Source organism: Littorina saxatilis, linkage group LG15 (genome assembly GCF_037325665.1).
Source record: "Littorina saxatilis isolate snail1 linkage group LG15, US_GU_Lsax_2.0, whole genome shotgun sequence".
NCBI classification, from domain to species: Eukaryota; Metazoa; Mollusca; class Gastropoda; order Littorinimorpha; family Littorinidae; genus Littorina; species Littorina saxatilis.
Window position 1 is genome coordinate 8169178 of NC_090259.1, and position 19876 is coordinate 8189053.

General features: G+C 43.0%; 1 protein-coding gene across 3 annotated transcripts in view; it reads left to right on the plus strand.

Annotated features, from left to right (window-relative positions):
- The first annotated feature begins 6515 nt into the window (after positions 1-6515).
- Positions 6516-19876, plus strand: part of LOC138948422 (complement C3-like) — an 88864-nt gene continuing 75503 nt past the window's right edge. For 2 of the 3 annotated variants that reach the window (XM_070319956.1, XM_070319958.1), the window contains exons 1-5: positions 6517-7006; positions 10775-10942; positions 17149-17318; positions 18493-18675; positions 19856-19876. The exon at positions 19856-19876 is cut by the window's right edge and continues 50 nt beyond it. In XM_070319956.1, coding sequence (XP_070176057.1) covers positions 10872-10942; positions 17149-17318; positions 18493-18675; positions 19856-19876 — 445 coding nt within the window. In that variant the 5' untranslated portion in view covers positions 6517-7006; positions 10775-10871. Of the gene's footprint in view, positions 7007-10774; positions 10943-17148; positions 17319-18492; positions 18676-19855 lie in introns of all 3 variants that reach the window. The other variant, XM_070319957.1, reaches the window with a different exon arrangement.

The window sequence follows — 19876 nt, forward strand, 5'->3', positions numbered from 1 at the left end:
GCGAACAATTTTCAAAGAATTTTTTTTTGCGTGGTTTATCTTACCCCTGAGCCATCGTGAACCCGTGTGATCCAGTTTTCCCTTTTCACAATGCAGTCGTCATAGTTAGTCATTTGAATGCGACTCGACGTGAGCTTATCTACAAAAGCACGTTTTTTATGCACGAAACAACGGCTGTGGTTCACAAGAACTCTAGCGATGGCTTTTGACTGTTGAGAGGAACGGCGATTTGCACTGATAAAACCGTCGTCTGCCACGACCCTTGCGTGACCCTGCTTCCGGGCTTTTCTTTTTTTAAACTTTCACAACTTCGAATTGTTCTGATCTTGTCTTGATGAAAAACGAATTCTTTTATGATTAAAGAATGTTTGTGTAACAAGCTGTCAATTTATTATTTAGATTTTAAAAGTTAGGTCTAGCACCAAAACGAGGCGCCATTGTTGTAGAGGACCAAGTCCACGAAAATAAATTCTTGGAAAATGTCTCACGCTCGACAGAAAGCAGCCAGGATGTTCCCGTTCGGTGAGCGTTCAAATGGAAGTATGCTTGTACTGTATTTAGACGCTCGGGGAGCTCTGTGATGGTTTACGGGAGGCTTACTGTGCCCTTAACAGTGGTCGTGATATTTACTACTGTGTTCCCCAAACTGTGCGTCCCTGCGTTCTATACGCACTGGAAGCCGAAAACACGAACTAGAAATTCATGGAGGGGGTCCGGCCACGACGCACTAAAACGGACTAGAGCGGGTCCCGGGACGTGACGCCACTACATAATTATTCGTTGTCCGCATGCGTACCATCAGAACTGCTTTCAGAAAACGCTGTGCCAAATCTCTACTGATGCAAGTTCCAGGAGATAATCTTTACCCATATGACCATCACGTTTTTGTCAAGGGCACAGAGTTGACAAAAGTCGGCATTACTTTAACAATCATGAGCGCACCAGGGGGCACGGTATGTGTCGGCGAGGAATGTGACATCCTAAATCAAGAATATGAATCTCCTTGTCTTTTGGCCCTCTAAAGTTCCACTCAGGGAGTCAGTCCAAGGACCCCAAGGACCCCATACAATTAAAAGTTGGGGTTCCAAGGACCCTCTAGGTTAAGCTGAGGGTCCCAAAGGGTTTAAAATCGTGATCGTGATTGGCGTTTTTTGACCTTTCTGTGACCGTGATTGCCGAAATTTCCATTTCTGTGATCGTGATGGGACTTTGCCCGTGATCCGTGATGACAAGAAAATTAAGTCTCGTGATCGTGATCGTCATTTGTGTTCGTGATCGTGATGGGCATTATTGCAAAGCATTTTAATTTCAACGTACATTTTTTCACAGCTGTATCACTCTATGATCCTCTATTCGTCAAGGTGTTTGTAATCGTGAAAACAAAAATCAAGGTAACTGTGATCGTGAAAGCTAAAATTTCCCTTCCCGTGATCGTGATGATACCCCCCCTTTGGGGCCCTCTAAGCTTCCGCGGCGAGCCCTGCTACTGAAAGTGTTTTCTTTTAAACGAAACAAAAGACAAGAACTGAGAAGTGAAGACGGTGCAAGTGGCAGCAGGAGAAGAAGAAAAGACAGTTTCCGGGCTGTTAAAAGTTTAGCCAGAATTTAGAATTCGACTTGATGGTATTGTTTGAGTGATGGTATTGTGAGTCAACACTGACCAGAGAAAGGATAATGAGTTGATCAGTTGATAAGTTTCATGTTAGCATTAACCTCGTTGTCTTTACTCGTCTGTCTTTGTTTCTTTATTTAAACTTGTACTGTCTGTCCATCAGCCTGTGTTTCCCTCCGTCCGTCTAACTGCCTGTCTTAGTGTCTGTCTGCCCGTGCGTCCGTCTTTCTGTCTGTCTGTCTAGTCTACCCGTCCCTCCGTCTATCCGTGTCTATCTGTCCGTCCGTCCGTCCGTCAGTGTCTGTCTCCGTGTCTGTCTCAGTGTCTGTCTGCCTTCCATGAGTCTGTCCGTCCGTCTGTCTGTTGCAGTGTCTGTCTGCCCGTCCATCAGTCTGTCTTTCCGTCCGTCCGTCTGTCTGCCTATCTGTCCGTCCGTCCGTCCGTCCGCAAGTTCGTTTGTCTGTCTGTATGTCTCTCCATCTATCCGTCCAACAGTCTGTCTGTTTGTCTGTCCGGCCGGCTGTCTTTCTGTCGTATGATATCGTATCAATACTGAGGCTGTCCAAGAAACATGTTGAAAATGTATACAATACGTTGCCTCATTCTGATAATCCACGGTCCACGCCGCTATCGCTCAGGTCTCTCTGACAAGATGAATAATTACTGCGCGCATTAAAGGGAAATCTATCAAAACAAGAATACAGAGTTATCTCCCATATGTTTTTCGCTAATGTTTCTGATAACAGACGAAAGACGAACGTGATTGTAGAATGGCCGACTTCGACAATGATCTCCGTTCTGTTCAGTCTTCACAGTTATGATAAAGACATCGTTCTAAGGTCAAAACAATTTTAATACTAGGGCTCATGGCCCTAGAACAAGTCGAAATTTTGAGACTGCCGCGTGGGAAGGAGACCGTAATATTGTTGCATCACTCCCAACTGGTTACGGAAAAAGTCGTCCGCTCCGTAGCCATTTTGTCAGTATGATCACGTGACAAAGTTGATTATCACGTGACACTTTTGCCATATATAGAGTTGTTTGCACAGTAAATACATCCGCGAAAGATAGCTCGGCTTGAAAGTGTCTTACAAAACAATACCTTTCTAAATTTAAAAATTACACAACACCATGAAAAATCATTATCGACGATCGCGAATCTGCTTATATCAATAACACATTACGAAAAGCTCTAAATATGTAAAAAATCGATTTCCTCTCCAGAGAAAGGAAAACAAAAGCATCCTGTCAGGGATAAATGAGACCCGAAGGGAAGTAACTCATTTTGACCTGAGCCTCAGGATGTAGCCTGAACAGTCGTTTCGCTTTTATAATTAGCTCGTCGACGCACTGAAATGACAATCACCTGACCCGACACACAGCCCGCGACTGAGTCAGTCATTGCCAGGGAGGCAAATCAGTCCTGCTAATTGGGTTCGATAACAACTCCAGATAAGTACCACTCGCATGAGTAATGAACTTACGCTCGCACGCACACACGCACTACGCATAGCACGCACGCCGCACATTGGGCACACACTGCACACACACACACACCGCACACGCACACACACGCACGCACGCACGCACGTACATTCCCTCAGACTCTCTCTCTCCCTCCCTGTCTCTTTCTCTCTCGCACCCTCCCTCTCTCTCTCTCTCAGTCTCTCTCTCTCTCTCTCTCTCTCTCTCTCTCCGACTCTCTCTCTCTCTCTCTCTCTCTCTCTCTCTCTCTCTCTCTGTCTGCCTGTCTGTCAAACCTGTGGGGAGTAATAGTCAGTCACGAATAATGACGTCACAAACTTTGTCAGTGACTGAGTCAGTGTAATCGATTTTAAGACAAAGAGTAGCATGCTCAGATGAATAACGCTCCCCAATGTAGCATTAATCATAACTTAATTCACTTCAGTCGAGTTAATGATTAAAATAATAGTTTTACATGTTGAGAATGATTTGTGAATACTCTTCCTATGATTGCGTGTTTGGTTGGGTTGGAAATCAAGTCAGTTCAGTTTGAGGAAACCGGAAACTGACAGTGTATTCCCATCCGGCACTCCCACTGAATGATATTTTGTTATGGTCTAGTCTGATCCGTCAGTTCAACTGTTCTTTCGGTCTTTGTTCTTTATTTTTAGACTAAATGATTATAAGCAGGCTAGCTGATACAAACCCAGAGACAAATTCCGTCGACCGGAAGGCCGCTTTCCTATGGAACGCCAGATACCCTCGTAGCCAGAGCCGTGCAAATTCTCTGAATCCCAAAACCTTTGCAAGGGAGACAATCCGGGTACACAGTTTTTGTTTTACCAAGAATGATTAACTCCCCTTGCCAGCGCACCGAACGACACGGATCATGGGTGCAACTTTTCCGCTATACATGGAAAATATGGGCGACACGGTCTTTGAGAAAAAAGAAGGGGGGAAACAAAGAAGAGGATCCGGTTTCGTTGTTGCTGTTGTTGCTTATGTGCAAGAGTTTATTAATTTTGGGGAGCAAATCCCCAACTTCGCTTTGCGAAGTCAATTTCGCTATTCAGTTTCTCTTCGCGCTTCGAGTTTCGACTCATACAACTTGAATTATCTCGGCAAGACACGAAATTAAATGGTATCATCAATGCAACTGTAGCCTACCGCTATGTGCGGTGCCAGAAACCGAAATCCTTTTTCCCTTTTGATACAAGTACAGTTCTTTCAAGTTCAACTGAAGGCCAAGCCTTTATCCTTTTCGCTATTCCTTTCTGTTTCATCATTTTTATTTACACCCCCGGTATAGGGGTGTGCATAGGATTCGATCGATGTGTTTGTTTGTTTGTGTGTTTGTGTTCGCATATAGATCTCAAGAATGAACGGACCGATCGTCACCAAACTTGGTGAACAGGTTCTATACATTCCTGAGACGGTCCTTACAAAAATTGGGACCAGTCAAACACACGGTTAGGGAGTTATTGGTGGATTAAGATTCTACAAGGACTTATAGAGGGACATATTAATGGTCAAAGGGAAATAACCTTCTCAGTTGGTGGCAGTGAGAATGGTAAGGACGGGGGTGTTTTTCCTACCTCGGAGGAATTTCTTGTTTTACTGTCTTTCCTGCGCACACGCCCCCATTCCCCTCCTCCCTCTATCTTCCTGAGTTGTTTCGCCTTACTGTAGGCGGGGACAGAGAAACGGATAAGCATTTAATGTTATACGACAAGATCCGGGTTGTTAGAGTCTGGCTAATTCCCTCCGGCTATTGTCTGGAACCTTAGACGCTGTTCACACCCACTGAACATGATAACACAATATATTTTGTTCCGTATGTTTTGTTGTTGGTTTTTTTCCTCGTTTTTGTATGTCACTTTTACCGGATCACATTTGGCGTAGCCGATTCCAACAAGCTTGCTGACGTCTCAGAGGTTCCTAGGTAGACCTTGTTTCTTGAAAAATCAAAAAACTCAGAATGGACAATTTCGAGAAGATAAAGAAAGGTAAAAGCCCAGGACGTGACATCTTTGAAAGAAGAGATAGAGATGGGGTGTGTGTGTGTGTGAGAGAGAGAGAGAGAGAGAGAGAGAGAGAGAGAGGCAGAGAGAGAGAGAGACAGAGACAGAGAGAGAGGCAGAGAGAGAGAGACAGAGAGAGAGAGAGAGAGAGAGAGAGAGAGAGAGACGAGTGATAGAGACAGAGAGAGAGGCAGAGAGAGAGAGACAGAGAGAGAGAGAGAGAGAGAGAGAGAGAGATACAGAGAGAGAGAGACAGAGAGAGAGGCAGAGAGAGAGAGACAGAAAGAGAGAGAAAGAGAGAGAGAGAGAGAGAGACAGAGAAAAAGAGAGAGATAAAGAGAGAGAGAGGCAGAGAGAGAGAGACAGAGAAAGAGACAGAGAGAGAGAGACAGAGAGAGAGAGAGAGAGATAGAGAGAGAGACAGAGAGAGACAGAGAGAGACAGAGAGAGAGAGAGACAGAGAGAGAGAGACAGAGAGACAGAGACAGAGAGAGAGATAGACAGAGAGAGAGAGACAGAGAGAGAGACAGAGAGAGAGACAGAGAGTGCCATACATGACGGCGCACACTACGAAAGTATATTTATCCTACATACGTGAGAGAGACACCCGTGAGAGAGACACCCGTGAGATAATAATCGTTCAAATCACACGTGTGTATATCATGTAAATGAGGTCATGTCAAGCAAGTCTGGCAGGGACCTGTTTTTCCACTGCTTATGGTGCCAAAGTCACCGAGACAAACGTCATTATAGAAACAAAAATTGCGCTCGCTAATTACCCTCCTTGAATCTTTAGAACTAACACGTCACGCCACACTTTCAGAGTGACGTTTCTTTGCTTTGACGTAATAGATTGCACGAGGCTTTACAAGAGATCGAGGTTCCAAAACAAGCGTCTTCAATTTAGCTGCCTCGACTGCAGGACATTTTCAGTCAAATACACGTAAGTACAGTATGTAGGATAAACAGAATACTACATGGCTTGCTCTGTGTTGTACCAGCTTTCGCTCGCAGTTCAATATTTAAAAAAAACAAACTCGTGTAAATCTGGTACGACACAGCAAGCCATGTAGTATTCTCTATGTAGATTTTACTGTTTTTATTATATTTTTCAAGCGGTGGTTTCGGTGACGGTAGTAGTTGTAGTAGAAGCACTAGGAGTTGTAGTAGCGGCAGCACCGCCAGCAATAGTAGAAGAACAGCAAGTAGACAATTTGGCGTTGTACTTCCCAGACAACTGCAACGCATTTCACACAAAAAACAACTTTCATCAAAGTACTACGCACAATAACCAACTTCACGCACGCGGAATCGGCAATCTCGGCAGGACCGATAAAACTGCAATTTAAAAGAACGCAGGGCCTATCTGTGAGACCACAGCGCTACATGAACAAGACAATGAAGCTCTGTGGCCACAGCATCCCATGCTGCAATCAGACCACCAGCCGTAAACACAGACGCTCTGTATCTACGCAGCCACCGCTTCCAATCAAATTTATTCCGGATTCTATCAACTCAGCTGCCAGACAAATGCTCCATGTGTTCTCCTTATAACCTTGCAACTCGGGCTATTCCCCGCCCACTGTGTCCGTCATAACAACGTACATTCAAACCTCTAGCATAAAAGCGCGCGGGGGTCTTTGGTTTGAGTCAAAGTTTGGGAAAAGGGCTCGGAACCAAAATCTTGGAACCAGTTTGCGACCATTCTGTGTTTAGATTCCTGTGCATTGCCTGCTGTGAAGAAACAGGATATAGGTGTAGACAGACGGAGAGTGCCCAGCAAACTGCCGAAATCTCCAGACGGAATATTGTACATTTGTGAGAAAAGTGCGTTGTTGTTGTTGTTGTTGTTCATTTGTTCCCTGGACTGCTGTTATCAGTGTTTGGAAAGTGTTCCTACAACAGAAAGGTAAGTGTGAAAGTGAGTTACATTTTACCTTGATTTTGGCGTACGTTTATATAAAAATTTCTCAATGGTTTTGACGGAAAAAAGAACTGCGTTGACCTTTTCGGTATCTGAGCAGCTCTCGCGAGACACGCTCTTTGCTTCGAGTACAGCGATCTCGTGCGAGCTGCACAAGCCAAGGTTCGAAGTTCTTGCTCAAGAGTCATTATATTTCGGTTACACCCTGAACAACATTCATACCACACCTACAGTAAAATAATATAGTTGAATGTAAAGGTCTGTAACTGTTTTGTTGTTGTCTGTAATCAAAACGTTTTCATGTAAGCACTTGAAACTGATACAAAACAGGAAAGCCTAATCAAAGACAAAACAAAACAAAACATTCACGAGCAAGAACTCAATCTCTCGGTCTTTAAAGCGGAAAACCAAGATGTACAACAGCCCAAAAGACGGTGATGATAGATGGCACTGTGACTGACTTGCTCGTGAATGTAGTTGAAGCTCTTTTCACAATTTTTTCCAGGGCTTCACTAAAACTCGAAAAGACACGAAAAGACACAAAAAGACGCGAAAAGACACGAAAAGACACGAAAAGACACGAAAAGACGCGAAAAGACGCGAAAAGACATGAAAAGACGCGAAAGGACACGAAAAGACGCGACGCGAAAAGACACGAAAAGACAAAAAAAGACAGCAAATAGCTACGAAAAGACGGATTTACAAGGATGTGCTGTTTCTTGTAACATGTAATTTGACGCCTGCCATTTCGCTCGTTTTCCCGGATGTCGTTTTTCGGAACAGACTATATATGCGGTTGATGTAAATGTTGTTCTAGCCGTTAAAAAACTAAAGCACCTTTTCGGAGTTGCCCATATACATGTGTTTTTTTGGTTCTTCAAATAAGTTTGACAGATTTTATTTGTACATATTATATGTGTAGTAACAATATCAGTTGGTAACGTTAACAGGTATGTTACTTTCAATTATTTTATGTTTACTCGATTTTGGATTTAATAAATAAAATAATACACATTCCAAATCTGTCTTATTGTTTCTTAGCTGGTGTGTGTAGAATGATATGCAAAAAAGAGAGAGAGAGAGAGAGAGAGAGAGAGAGAGAGAGACTCAGACTCAGACTCAGAACTTTATTACAAAAGGATAAAGGTTTTAGGCAAAGCCTATTCTTCCAACCTGTCCTTTATACAACACATAAAGACAGACGCACATTACAAATATAAATTAATAGAGAGAGAGAGAGAGAGAGAGAGAGAGAGAGAGAGAGAGAGAGTAATAATAATAATAATAACGATTACTTATATAGCGCGTAAACCTCGTGGTGACGAGCCCAGAGCGCTTTACACTTACACAATCATAATACAAACAAGGAAAGAGAACTAAATCCGAATAAATTCAAACATGGTCACACACACCCACACACGCACGCACACACACATGCACACACACACACACACACGCGCGCGCACACACTCACACACAATCTTTCTTTCGTCATTGTCAATGTTCAGGTAACCCGCAATGTCATTCCATGTACGCATACGTTATTCTAGTACAACACACACAGGCACATACACATCCTCATGAACGCCACACTTTAGTATATAATACACGTGGCAGCGCCGATGACTCACCGATCATGGGATCTCCTTCAGAGGTCTAACTTAAACATGTGTGTTTTGAGGGCTGTTCTAAAGGCAGATGGTGACTGGGAATCCCTAATGCTCCGGGGGATTTTCTCCCAGACAAGAGGTCCCTGGTACTTGAAGGATCTCTCAGAGAGAGAGAGAGAGAGAGCTCGAGAGAGAGAGCTCGAGAGAGAGAGCTCGAGAGAGAGAGAGAGAGAGAGAGAGAGAGAGAGAGAGAGAGAGAGAGAGAGAGAGAGAGAGAGAGAGAGTGTGCATGTTTTGATGATTGTTTATATTAAATCACCAATCTCGACTAAAAACAGTTACATGTACTAGGACTTTTCGCGTCTTTTCGTGTCTTTTCGCGTCTTTTTGTGTCTTTACGCGTCTTTTCGTGTCTTTTCGCATTTTAGTAGGACCGTATTTATTTCTGCTTTATGACGAAGGAGAAGACCCTCGGGTCGAAACATGTTGAGAATTGTTACTTAGTCGTCTATGTAAATACTACGTCATGAGTGCAGTGTATTTAGTTTTTGCTCTTTTTAATTCTGCTTTTTGAAACTGTGAAGGATCCACTGATTGCATATATACTTGACTACAGCTCCAATTGTCCTATTTGAATGGATGTCAAAATATTGCAATTGAATCATAGTTCAAGTTTTGTCGAAACCAAGAAAGGGACTTTTTAATCTCAAAGAAAACGCGATTGAGTCCCGTTTTCACGACTGATTCAATTGTTTGAAGGTCAAACCATTGTAAGAGCGGCTGCAATTTGGCTGTATCAGTCAAAGTGAGAGTCCTCCGAATGATTTGGAACCCTGTACAGTGGAACGCACAATTTAAGACCTCCAAACGTCTACGTACATTCAGTTCGCTGGCCTTGGGCGTGTGTTCACACCCAAAGTGCATGTGCACCTGGCATAGGTCCAACTGATGTAAACAGCTTACCTCGTGTTATTGAAACTGAGAGCCGAAACAGGTGTCAACATACATACTATCTCTGTCTCTGGGTTGACCATAGTGGATATAAAACTGAATGGACACATTAAATTGATTCACGCCTACACTACACGTACCTGCTGAGGGGAGGGGGGGTGGAGAGAGAGAGAGAGAGAGAGAGAGAGAGAGAGAGAGAGAGAGAGAGAGAGAGAGAGAGAGAGAGAGAGAGAAAGACAGACAGACAGACGGACAGACAGAGAGACAGAGACAGAGACAGAGAGAGAGCCTAAGAGAAAGAGAGGGAGAGGGGGGGGGGAGAGAGAGAGGGAGAGAGAGACTAAGAGAGAGAGAGAAAGAGACGGAGAGACAGAGAGAGAGCCTAAGAGAGGGAGAGGGGGGAGAGAGTGAGAGAGAGACTAAGAGAGAGAGAGAGAGAACAAGAACAAGAACAAGAACAATTCTTTATTTAACGAGGGTAATAGAGTAAGCAGTGATCTGCTTTTTTACATCTGGCCCTCGCCCAAAAGAGGGACTAGTCTAAAATTGCTAAAGAATAAGCAAGTAAAGAAAACTACTGCTACATGATTATAATAAAATGAAAGTAAGAACATATCATCAATTTATGTCATCAAGAGAGAGAGAGAGAGAGAGAGAGAGAGAGAGAGAGAGAGAGAGAGAGAGAGAGAGAGAGAGAGAGAGAGAGAGAGAGAGAGAAGAGAGAGAGAGAGAGAGAGAGAGAGAGAGAGAGAGAGAGAGAGAGAGAGAAGAGAGAGAGAGAGAGAAGAGAGAGAGAGAGAGAGAGAGAGAGAGAGAAGAGAGAGAGAGAGAGAGAGAGAGAGAGAGAGAGAGAGAGAGAGAGAGAGAGAGAGAGAGAGAGAGAGAGAGAGAGAGAGAGAGAGAGAGAGAGAGAGAGAGAGGGAACATTGAAGTTTGGAGTGAATCATCAGTCGAACCTTTCTTTTTCGAGCGTGAAAGAATATAATTCTGACCCTCGCCCACTGCGCGGTAACTATATAATTTTAAAGCAAATCGAAGAAAACATTACATGAAAGGTAACTCTACACCTGTAGTTAAGACCAGATTAAAAACATAATGGCCAACATGATCACATAAGTAACGGTTTCGCCTTCTGACTATGACTAATGTTTATGTTTTATATTACGCAGATAAAGGATCATGTTTTCTTCAGTTTCAGATTTGCTGAAACCATTATGAGAACCTACAGCAAGAATAATACTTGAAAATTTCAAGACTACCAGAAAGTTACATCTACAAACACTGTAACCATGGCAGCGAAGTGTGTTTTCCCGATTATCTCCCTGTTTCTGTTCATGGGAGTTGTCTCCCCCCTAGATGGGTAAGTTTTGTGTGTGTGTGTGGTGTGTGTGTGTGTGTGTGTGTGTGTGTGTGTGTGTGTGTGTGTGTGTGTGTGTGTGACTAGTTTTTACGTCATCTTAGAACCAATTTGCCCATCATGGCACAGGTAGAGGTAGTATGCTAAGCGGAACACAAGACAGACATGCAAACAAAGCAAAGAACACATATGCCCAATCGGTGTTATCATTTTGGAAAGCTGTTGTAGTATAAATTTCTAAATTGGGCTAAGATTGATGGTTTTGCTGGAAGTCGCGAATCCTTATCGTAGTTTATGGTTGTTTTTTATTTAACATCTTAGAGTGGAGCGCTTTTTGTTAGTACTTGCTTTATAACTTGATTTGTCACTTTTGTTTCATACCTACATTACTAAATATATAACTGACTGAATAAGTAAATGAATATAAATAACTGAAAAGCTAATAACATAAAAAGTTTGACCTCTATATACAGACTGACACAAATATAAATAAATTGCTGACTAGATGTATCTGACTGGGGAGCTTTGGTCAAGGTAGGTGGCCATAATATAAGCTTTTACCTTTTTTATTTTTTATTTTACAGCGAGCTATGCTTTGAGTTTTAAGCGCTTCGGTTGTGGGAGAAAAAAAACAAGTCGCGTAAGGCGAAAATACAACATTTAGTCAAGTAGCTGTCGAACTCACAGAATGAAACTGAACGCAATGCAACGCAGCAAGACCGTATACTCGTAGCATCGTCAGTCCACCGCGCACGGCAAAGGCAGTGAAATTGACAAGATGAGCGGAGTAGTACTTGCGCTGAGAAGGATAGCACGCTTTTCTGTACCTCTCTTCGTTTTAACTTTCTGAGCGTGTTTTTAATCCAAACATATCATATCTATATGTCTTTGGAATCAGGAACCGACAAGGAATAAGATGAAGGTGTTTTTAAATTGATTTGGACAATTTAATTTTGATAATAATTTTTATATTTTTAATTTTCAGAGCTTGTTTTTAATCCAAATATAACATATTTATATATTTTTGGAATCAGAAAATGATAAAGAATAAGATGTATGTAAATTTGGATCGTTTTATAATTTTTTTTATTTTTTTTTTACAATTTTCAGATTTTTAATGACCAAACTCACTCATTAGTTTTTAAGCCACCAAGCTGAAATGCAATACCAAACCCCGGCCTTTGTCGAAGATTACTTGACCAAAATTTCAACCAATTTGGTTGAAAAATGAGAGCGTGACAGTGCCGCCTCAACTTTCACGAAAAGCCGGATATGACGTCATCAAAAACATCTATTGAAAAAATGAAAAAAACGTTCGGGGATTTCATACCCAGGAACTCTCATGTCAAATTTCATAAAGATCGGTCCAGTAGTTTAGTCTGAATCGCTCTACACAGACACACAGACACACATACACCACGACCCTCGTCTCGATTCCCCCCTCTACGTTAAAACATTTAGTCAAAACTTGACTAAATGTAAAAAGAAATACAGTTCTCTCTTTCTTCAATATTTTGTCTTGCACTTGCTTGTGTTTGTTTTGTTTTCGTGTGTCATAACACCAACGCCAAATCCTTGCGCTACCATTTTCATGTGAACGTTTTAATCATCGCTTGTGCCGAGTAATTTACAGTTATAATCTGTCGAGGTTCTATGCACATGTACGGAACTGCTATACGCTTCCGCCGGCCAAAGCTGATAATTAGTAGATAGCACTCAAGTTTAACATCATCGCTGTCCTTCTTTGTATCAGCCCATAGACCTCTAATATAGGTCCCTGATCAGCCGAATGGCATAGAAGCAGAAACATGTTCCATGAAATAACTCCTCAACAATCCTTTACCCAGATATTTTTCTCTCTCGCTTCCTTTCTCCTGTTTTGAAGGTACTGAAAAACTGTGCCTTAAATCTTCCGTTTTAGTTTTTCTTTTTGTCTTTCTTTTTGCTTTCTTTCTTTCTCTTTTCAATTTTTGTTTGTGCAGAAATTGAAAATAACGGCCTTGGATTTCTCTCAGCGTGACAGGAACATCATTAGCAGTAGGCCTACTGGTCAACTTTTTATTTCAGCATTCAGCAATAGTCTTACGTGGAGGACATTTTACATCAGCAGACATAAGCCTAAATCTACACTTGTAGTGACGTCATTAGCAGGTTAAAAACACAGACTTTCCCATGAAAACAGTTATTGTCACTATCTCAGATCTTCTGAGTCTTTTACATGGGATATAAGACCATCCCTCTGACGGGCGCTGTCGCGGGGTGGTAAGACGTCGGCCCGTCTTAATCGGAAGGTCGAGGGTTCGAATCCCGGCCGCGGCCGCCTGGTGGGTTAAGTGTCTCAACTTATGTGCAGACCTGCTAGTGGCTTATCTCCCTTCCTGTGTACACGCAAGCACAAAACCAAGTGCGCACGGAAAAGATCCTGTAATCCATGTCAGAGTTCGGTGGGTTATAGAAACACGAAAATACCCAGCATGCTTCCTCCGAAAGCGGCGTATGGCTGCCTAAATGGCGGGGTAAAAACGGTCATACACGTAAAATTCCACTCGTGCAAAAACACGAGTGTACGTGGGAGTTTTCGCCCACGAACGCAGAAGAAGAAGACCATCCCTCCACTTGAACTCATTCCAAAAATCAATTGTCGGCAAGGGCGCATTCTGCACAGAGTTGGAATTTTTACATTGTTTAATTTCTCACGTGACACTTTCCCGGCGAAATAAATTCTGAAAATAAGAAGAAAATCCTCACTCTGCACAGTATGCAGTATGGATATTAATTGTTGGTATATGTCCAAGTGGAGATGTGTGTCGCCTTATCCTGTGTTAACGCGTAGTCAGATCCGATATTGTGGGCAGAACTGTTTTGAAGGGAATGACTGTGCCTTTAAGGGAATGACTGTGCCTTAAGGGAATGACTGTGCCTTTAAGAAATTTGATATGCTTGTGATCACGTAAGCTTATACCCTTGTCTCATATTGAGTGCTGACGTACTGTGGAAACAAAGGCGTCTTTATTCTGTTACGATATCGCCACAGCACACCTGACGTCATTACCGCATGCGGCCGTCTGAGGGGAAGACATTGCTTGACCTAGTTAGGAGCTATATTTATGCTGCTTGACGCAGAAAGGCTCTGCTGCCCATTCTTTGATTAACAGCAAGATGTAGATATCTGACCTGCCAATTGAACATGCCTTCTTCCCGTGTACGTGTCTTAACAGCTATTGTGTTTTCAGCGTAGCAATAGGAAATTGTCGCCAAAATAGGGCTGTGTCACGTTTCAATAATCACAATAAGGTGATTATGAACAGTTAGTTACTTCTAACTAACTAACCACACCACGATCCACTCTCGCAGTCATACAAATAAATAGAATCAACAAAAGTATAAGTTTCAGACACCTGTTTATGTAATATCACGCCACCTCCCTCGAGACTTCACTCCAAAAAGATGTTCTTTTTACGTTCTAAACGTAAAAACAAGTGGTCACTGACAAAAATGCCAGTTAAAGTACAGAAAATAATAATAACACGCTGATCCCGTGTATAGTTAGGAAAAGTTACTGATCTTCCTTAAAGTGCTAATTCATGCAGGTGTCACACACCCCACGTCGTCACCACTCGAGTTATAATCATTAATAACACAGATGACTTGGTGGTAAGGGTGCAAAAGACATGGTGCAACTTAGCTTTTTGCCACTGAGTGGGCGGCCCGTAATTAGTCTGTAGTCTCCACAACTGCTCCGTTGAATGTAGTGCCGGTTAGCGTGGCAACGAAGCAGGGAACAGTGGAGACATCAGGCGCCTCACTCAGTCGCTGAAGGTCCTCCCCGTAGTCTACCAGAAAGATGTAGAAGACGCGTAGATGGGCAGGACGGCGACAGCAACAGCAAATCACCAGTACAGCAGGTTAGCAGGTTACAACAATGCCGCGGACGACCTGGTTACAGCATCCCAGCGTAGCACGTAGTGGAATACGTAGGCAGCAACAGAAGAAGGCTGCAACAAAAAGCATCGGTGCACTAAACATGTCATGCTACCCCCCACACATCACCTTGACATATTTCATCGAGCACGTGGGCCTGCACAAGCGGACTTTTACAACAACAAATCAGCTATTTTCCTTCCTTCTCTCCATATCTGCAAAAACCATATACAGATTAGTATTTTAGCGTCACAAAGAGCAAATTATGCGCTACCTGGAAAGAACAACAGAGAGTATTTCATTCCACAAACACAGACTCGTCAACAGCGTTAAATAATGATTTATTACCTCAACAGCCTTATGTAGGTAGCTCTCTTTTAAGCGAATCCGCTTCCTTTCGAATGACTTCTGTTCGTCACAGAAATACCGTCATCCTCCTCTCGCGCTGAATCCTTATGCGGTGAAAACGCACAGCGGAGAAAACTTGACGCCTCGACTGTCAGCCAGCATGTATACAGGGAGAAGGTGGTCTGTCCTTGTAGTTCCTTTTAAGCCCTACCGGCAAGCAGCATGGCACATTGATTTACCGTGAAGTATTTAAACGTGTTGAAGACCATCAAACTTGTAGGATAATCAAGACACCGACGCTTCTCTCTCGCTGCTGAGTTTCGAGTGTGTAGTTAATAATTATGTCTCAAACAGACAACCTTGACAAAAACACGTGACTAATCTTGTCACATTCCAAGTTCAGCTATCGCCAGTTTTGCCTCGACAGCAGAAATCACCCACGCGAAATCCGTGCGACACGAAATACCCGTATTCGCTATTGCTCGGTCAACTAAAACCCAGCCGTTGACAGAAAGCACAGGCGCTTTCTATCGCAATTGACCAAGAGAAGGCACCCCACAGAGTGACACTTTCTCGATCCATGTCACTAAATCGTGACAGGCTGTGTGAGACTATCCACTCACAAGCTCCGAATCCCTCCACGAGTCTATCAGAATAGCAACATACGGTCGTGTAAACGACCAAATTAACTACAGCAAGGATAGTGTTTGGTTTTATTTTTTTTCTCAACAAATTTGCTGAAATTTGTTTACAGTTCTCTGTGCAATGTTCAGTAAGTTTGTTGGCAGTCTGTGGTATAACCTTTCAGGGGCGGATCAGTTGCTTTGTAAGGGGGGGTGCACTTTGAATCGAAAGTGAATGTGATGGGCGCGAAGCGCCCGAATTTGATAGGGGGTCCGGGGGCAGGCCCCCCCCCCCCCGGAAAATGTGTTGGTCCAAAGAAGCAAAATGGTGCCATCTGGTGCCATTTGAACTTATAAATAGTCATAGAATCAGCTTTCAAATTTTTTTTTTTTTTGCTGTGCACCCCCCCCCCCCCTCGTCCGCCCCTGCCTTTACCCCGTTGTAAAAAGCAACACGACCTTCTTGCTGACTAGGAACACCAAACTACATCCATGCACCATTTATGCTGGGAAGGGGAGTGGAGCGGAGTGGGGAATGGGTAGGATATATGGGGGTGGTGGGATAGTCACCAGGGCCGGACTAGGTAAGTACTAGGGGGGGGGGGGGGGGGGTTACAGATGGGGGTCCAGGGGGCGAAGCCCCTTGGTGGGGGTCAAGTTGTAAGGGGCTTCGCCCCATTGAAGCTGAACGTTTTTTGATGTTTCTGGAGGGAAAGGAAGCCTCTCCTTTAACGAAAAAGGTAAATTCGACAGCAAGCTGTATAGGCAATGAAGAAGAATTGAGATTGTAAGGACTCATACTTTTCATCACAAAAATCGAGTGCCGATGGATATGGCGCAGAGGCAACGGAATGCAATGCAAGGAATGTTCCCTTTTTCAAGATTTCTTTTAGAGGGGGTGAGAGGTGCGATTTCTCCTCGGATTTCATGATGATCCAGATGCAACCCGCCCTTCCCCCTCCCTCCCCCACAACAACTACAACAAAAAGCGTTTGGGAGGTACATGCTTAAGCCAGGGGGGGGGGGGGGGGTGCGCAACCCCTGTAACCCCCCCCCCTAGTCCGGCCCTGGTCACTGTACATTTGTATGTATGAGTGTACATGTATGTCTTTTAATCTGTTTCCTTGCCAGAACGTCTGCACTGATTGTTCTCCGCTCTTTCTGTCCGTCTGTTTGTCTTTCATTCGATTAATCCTCGCTTTTATATATATTTCTTAATCAATACCTTATTTTTTGATTAACACCCTAATGAAATAAAATAAAACTTTCTGATTTAATAAATACAAATTTACCTGCATTTATTTAACTTTTTCCCAGAATGCCCACGTTTATCGTGACGTCACCTAAACGAGCGAAGTTCGACACGCCGACGACCTTTGCCATCAGTGCCAGCAACTTGGAGGAACCGGAAACCATCCACCTGCTACTGCGCACTGGCGACGCTTCCGAAATCAATTTGAATGAAACTACTTTACGATTCGAAAGTGGTTTGTTTTGTTTGTTGTTCGTTTTTAACATTTAGTCAAATATTCACTGAATGTAATCTAAAGATATTTCGTTGTGGGTTAATCAAATACTTACTGTGAGCCTGCTAACACTAGACCAACACATTATTATCTGTTGCTAGACTGATTAATTGACTGATTGATTAGCTGATTGATAGATATCTTGATTGATGGTTGGTTGGTTGGTAGTTAAAGTGGTGGTTTGATTGATTGATTGATTGATTGATTGATTGATTGATATAATTGGAGGATTGATTGTTGTTAAGTGGGTGTGCGGATGGACGGGTAATAGTTGGACGAACAGAGGGATAGCTAGACAGACAGACAGACTGATTGATTGATTGATTGGTTTATTGGTTGATTGATTGGTTGGTTTATTGATTGATTGGTTGGTTGATTGATTGGTTGGTTGATTGGTTGGTTGATTGATTGATTGATTGATTGATTGATGCTAGCGGGTGTGCAGTTTAATGGACGGATAGGTGGATCGATTGAGTGTAATTGGGTTAAGCGGATGGATAGCTAGACTGGTGGACTTCGTTGACTGACTGATTAATGCACTGACCGACTGATTGACTGAACGATTGACTGAACGATTGACTGAACGATTGACTGATTGACTGATTGACTGATTGATTCACTGATTGACTGATCGATTGACTGATTGATTCACTGACTGACTGATTGATTCACTGACTGACTGATGGATTCACTGATTGACTGATTGACTGAACGATTCACTGATTGACTGATTGACTGAACGATTCACTGATTGACTGATTGACTGAACGATTCACTGATTGACTGGTTAATTCACAGACTCACTGACTGGTTAATTCACCGACTTTTTGATGGAGTGTTTGATTCACCGAACGACTGGCTGACTGATATATTCACTGACTGACAGATTGATTAACTGGCTGATTTACTGGCTATTGTCTGATTGAATGATTGATTGACTGATAGATTCACTGATTGACTGACTTGCTTATTAACTGATTGATTGATTTTTTACTAACTGATATATTCACTGACCGGTTCCCTGATAAATGGTCTGATTGATTGACTGATTGATTGATTGATTGATTTAATTACTAACTGATAGATTCTCTGATTGATTGATTGATTGATTCACTGATTGACTGGTTGATTGCAGACGGCGTACAGACGTGGAGCGTTGTGATAGACTCAGCAAGAATGACGGATCTCCGGCAGAGGACGTTCCAACTGCGTGCAGAGTATGGCACCGTTGTCAAGTCCATGGAGATCCCCATGAACCCGCTGTCTGGGCACGTCATGATTCAGACAGACAAGCTCATATATACCCCCCGGCAGACGGGTAAGATTGATGGAGAAGAAAAAAAAGCTATTTAAAGCCGAACATCCGAGTCCAGGAGACCAAGCCTTGTTTTAGCAATTGTTATGCCTTTTTTGTTGTTGTAATTGCTTTATATGTTATGTTAATTATATTCCTCATCCCCATGCCCCAAGAGGGCCCCCTGTGATGAGCTGTGATAAAACCTTGAAAGTAGAAGTCCACAGAGTTACCTTTAGCGTTGCAAGCATAAGAAACTAGAGCTACATCTGTAAACGATTTGGCTTTCCATCTCAGATCTGTCCCGCATTTGACATGGGATGAGATCAGCCTGTTGTTGTTGGAGGAATTCATTTAAAATCTGACACTCGTGTCAATCTGTAAAATAAAGTCATCGAAAACTGTGCACAGGAGGCAGTCAGGTTGTTGATTGTTGTGCACATGGGTTCTAGTGAAGGGCTGGTCTTATCCCATGTAAAAGGCTGGCTAGATCCGATTGTTGTGCACATGGGTTCTAGTGAAGGGCTGGTCTTATCCCATGTAAAAGGCTGGCTAGATCCGATTGTTGTGCACATGGGTTCGAGTGAAGGGCTGGTCTTATCCCATGTAAAAGGCTGGCTAGATCCGATTGTTGTGCACATGGGTTCTAGTGAAGGGCTGGTCTTATCCCATGTAAAAGGCTGGCTAGATCCGATTGTTGTGCACATGGGTTCTAGTGAAGGGATGGTCTTATCCCATGTAAAAGGCTGGCTAGATCCGATTGTTGTGCACATGGGTTCTAGTGAAGGGATGGTCTTATCCCATGTAAAAGGCTGGCTAGATCCGATTGTTGTGCACATGGGTTCTAGTGAAGGGATGGTCTTATCCCATGTAAAAGGCTGGCTAGATCCGAGAGCGAGCCGACTGGAAAGACTGAATGTGCCTTCATCTTTGACTGGTGTATTTTGTTCAAGTAAAAGCTTACTGTTCGACTGCTGGACGTGTTGATAGATCAATTAATTGACTGATTGATTGACTGATGAACTATTTTGTAACAGGTTGATACAATAAGTGACTGACCGACTGACTAACTCATTTACTAATTGTATGATTGTGAGGTTACATTCATGTACAAGTTTAAGTGCTTTCAGTGGTAACTGATCGTTGGATTGTGAGAGTTACACGTAGCAGTGACAGTGTTGTGTTTATCGTGTCTCACGTGCAGTAATGTACCGCATCATTGCTC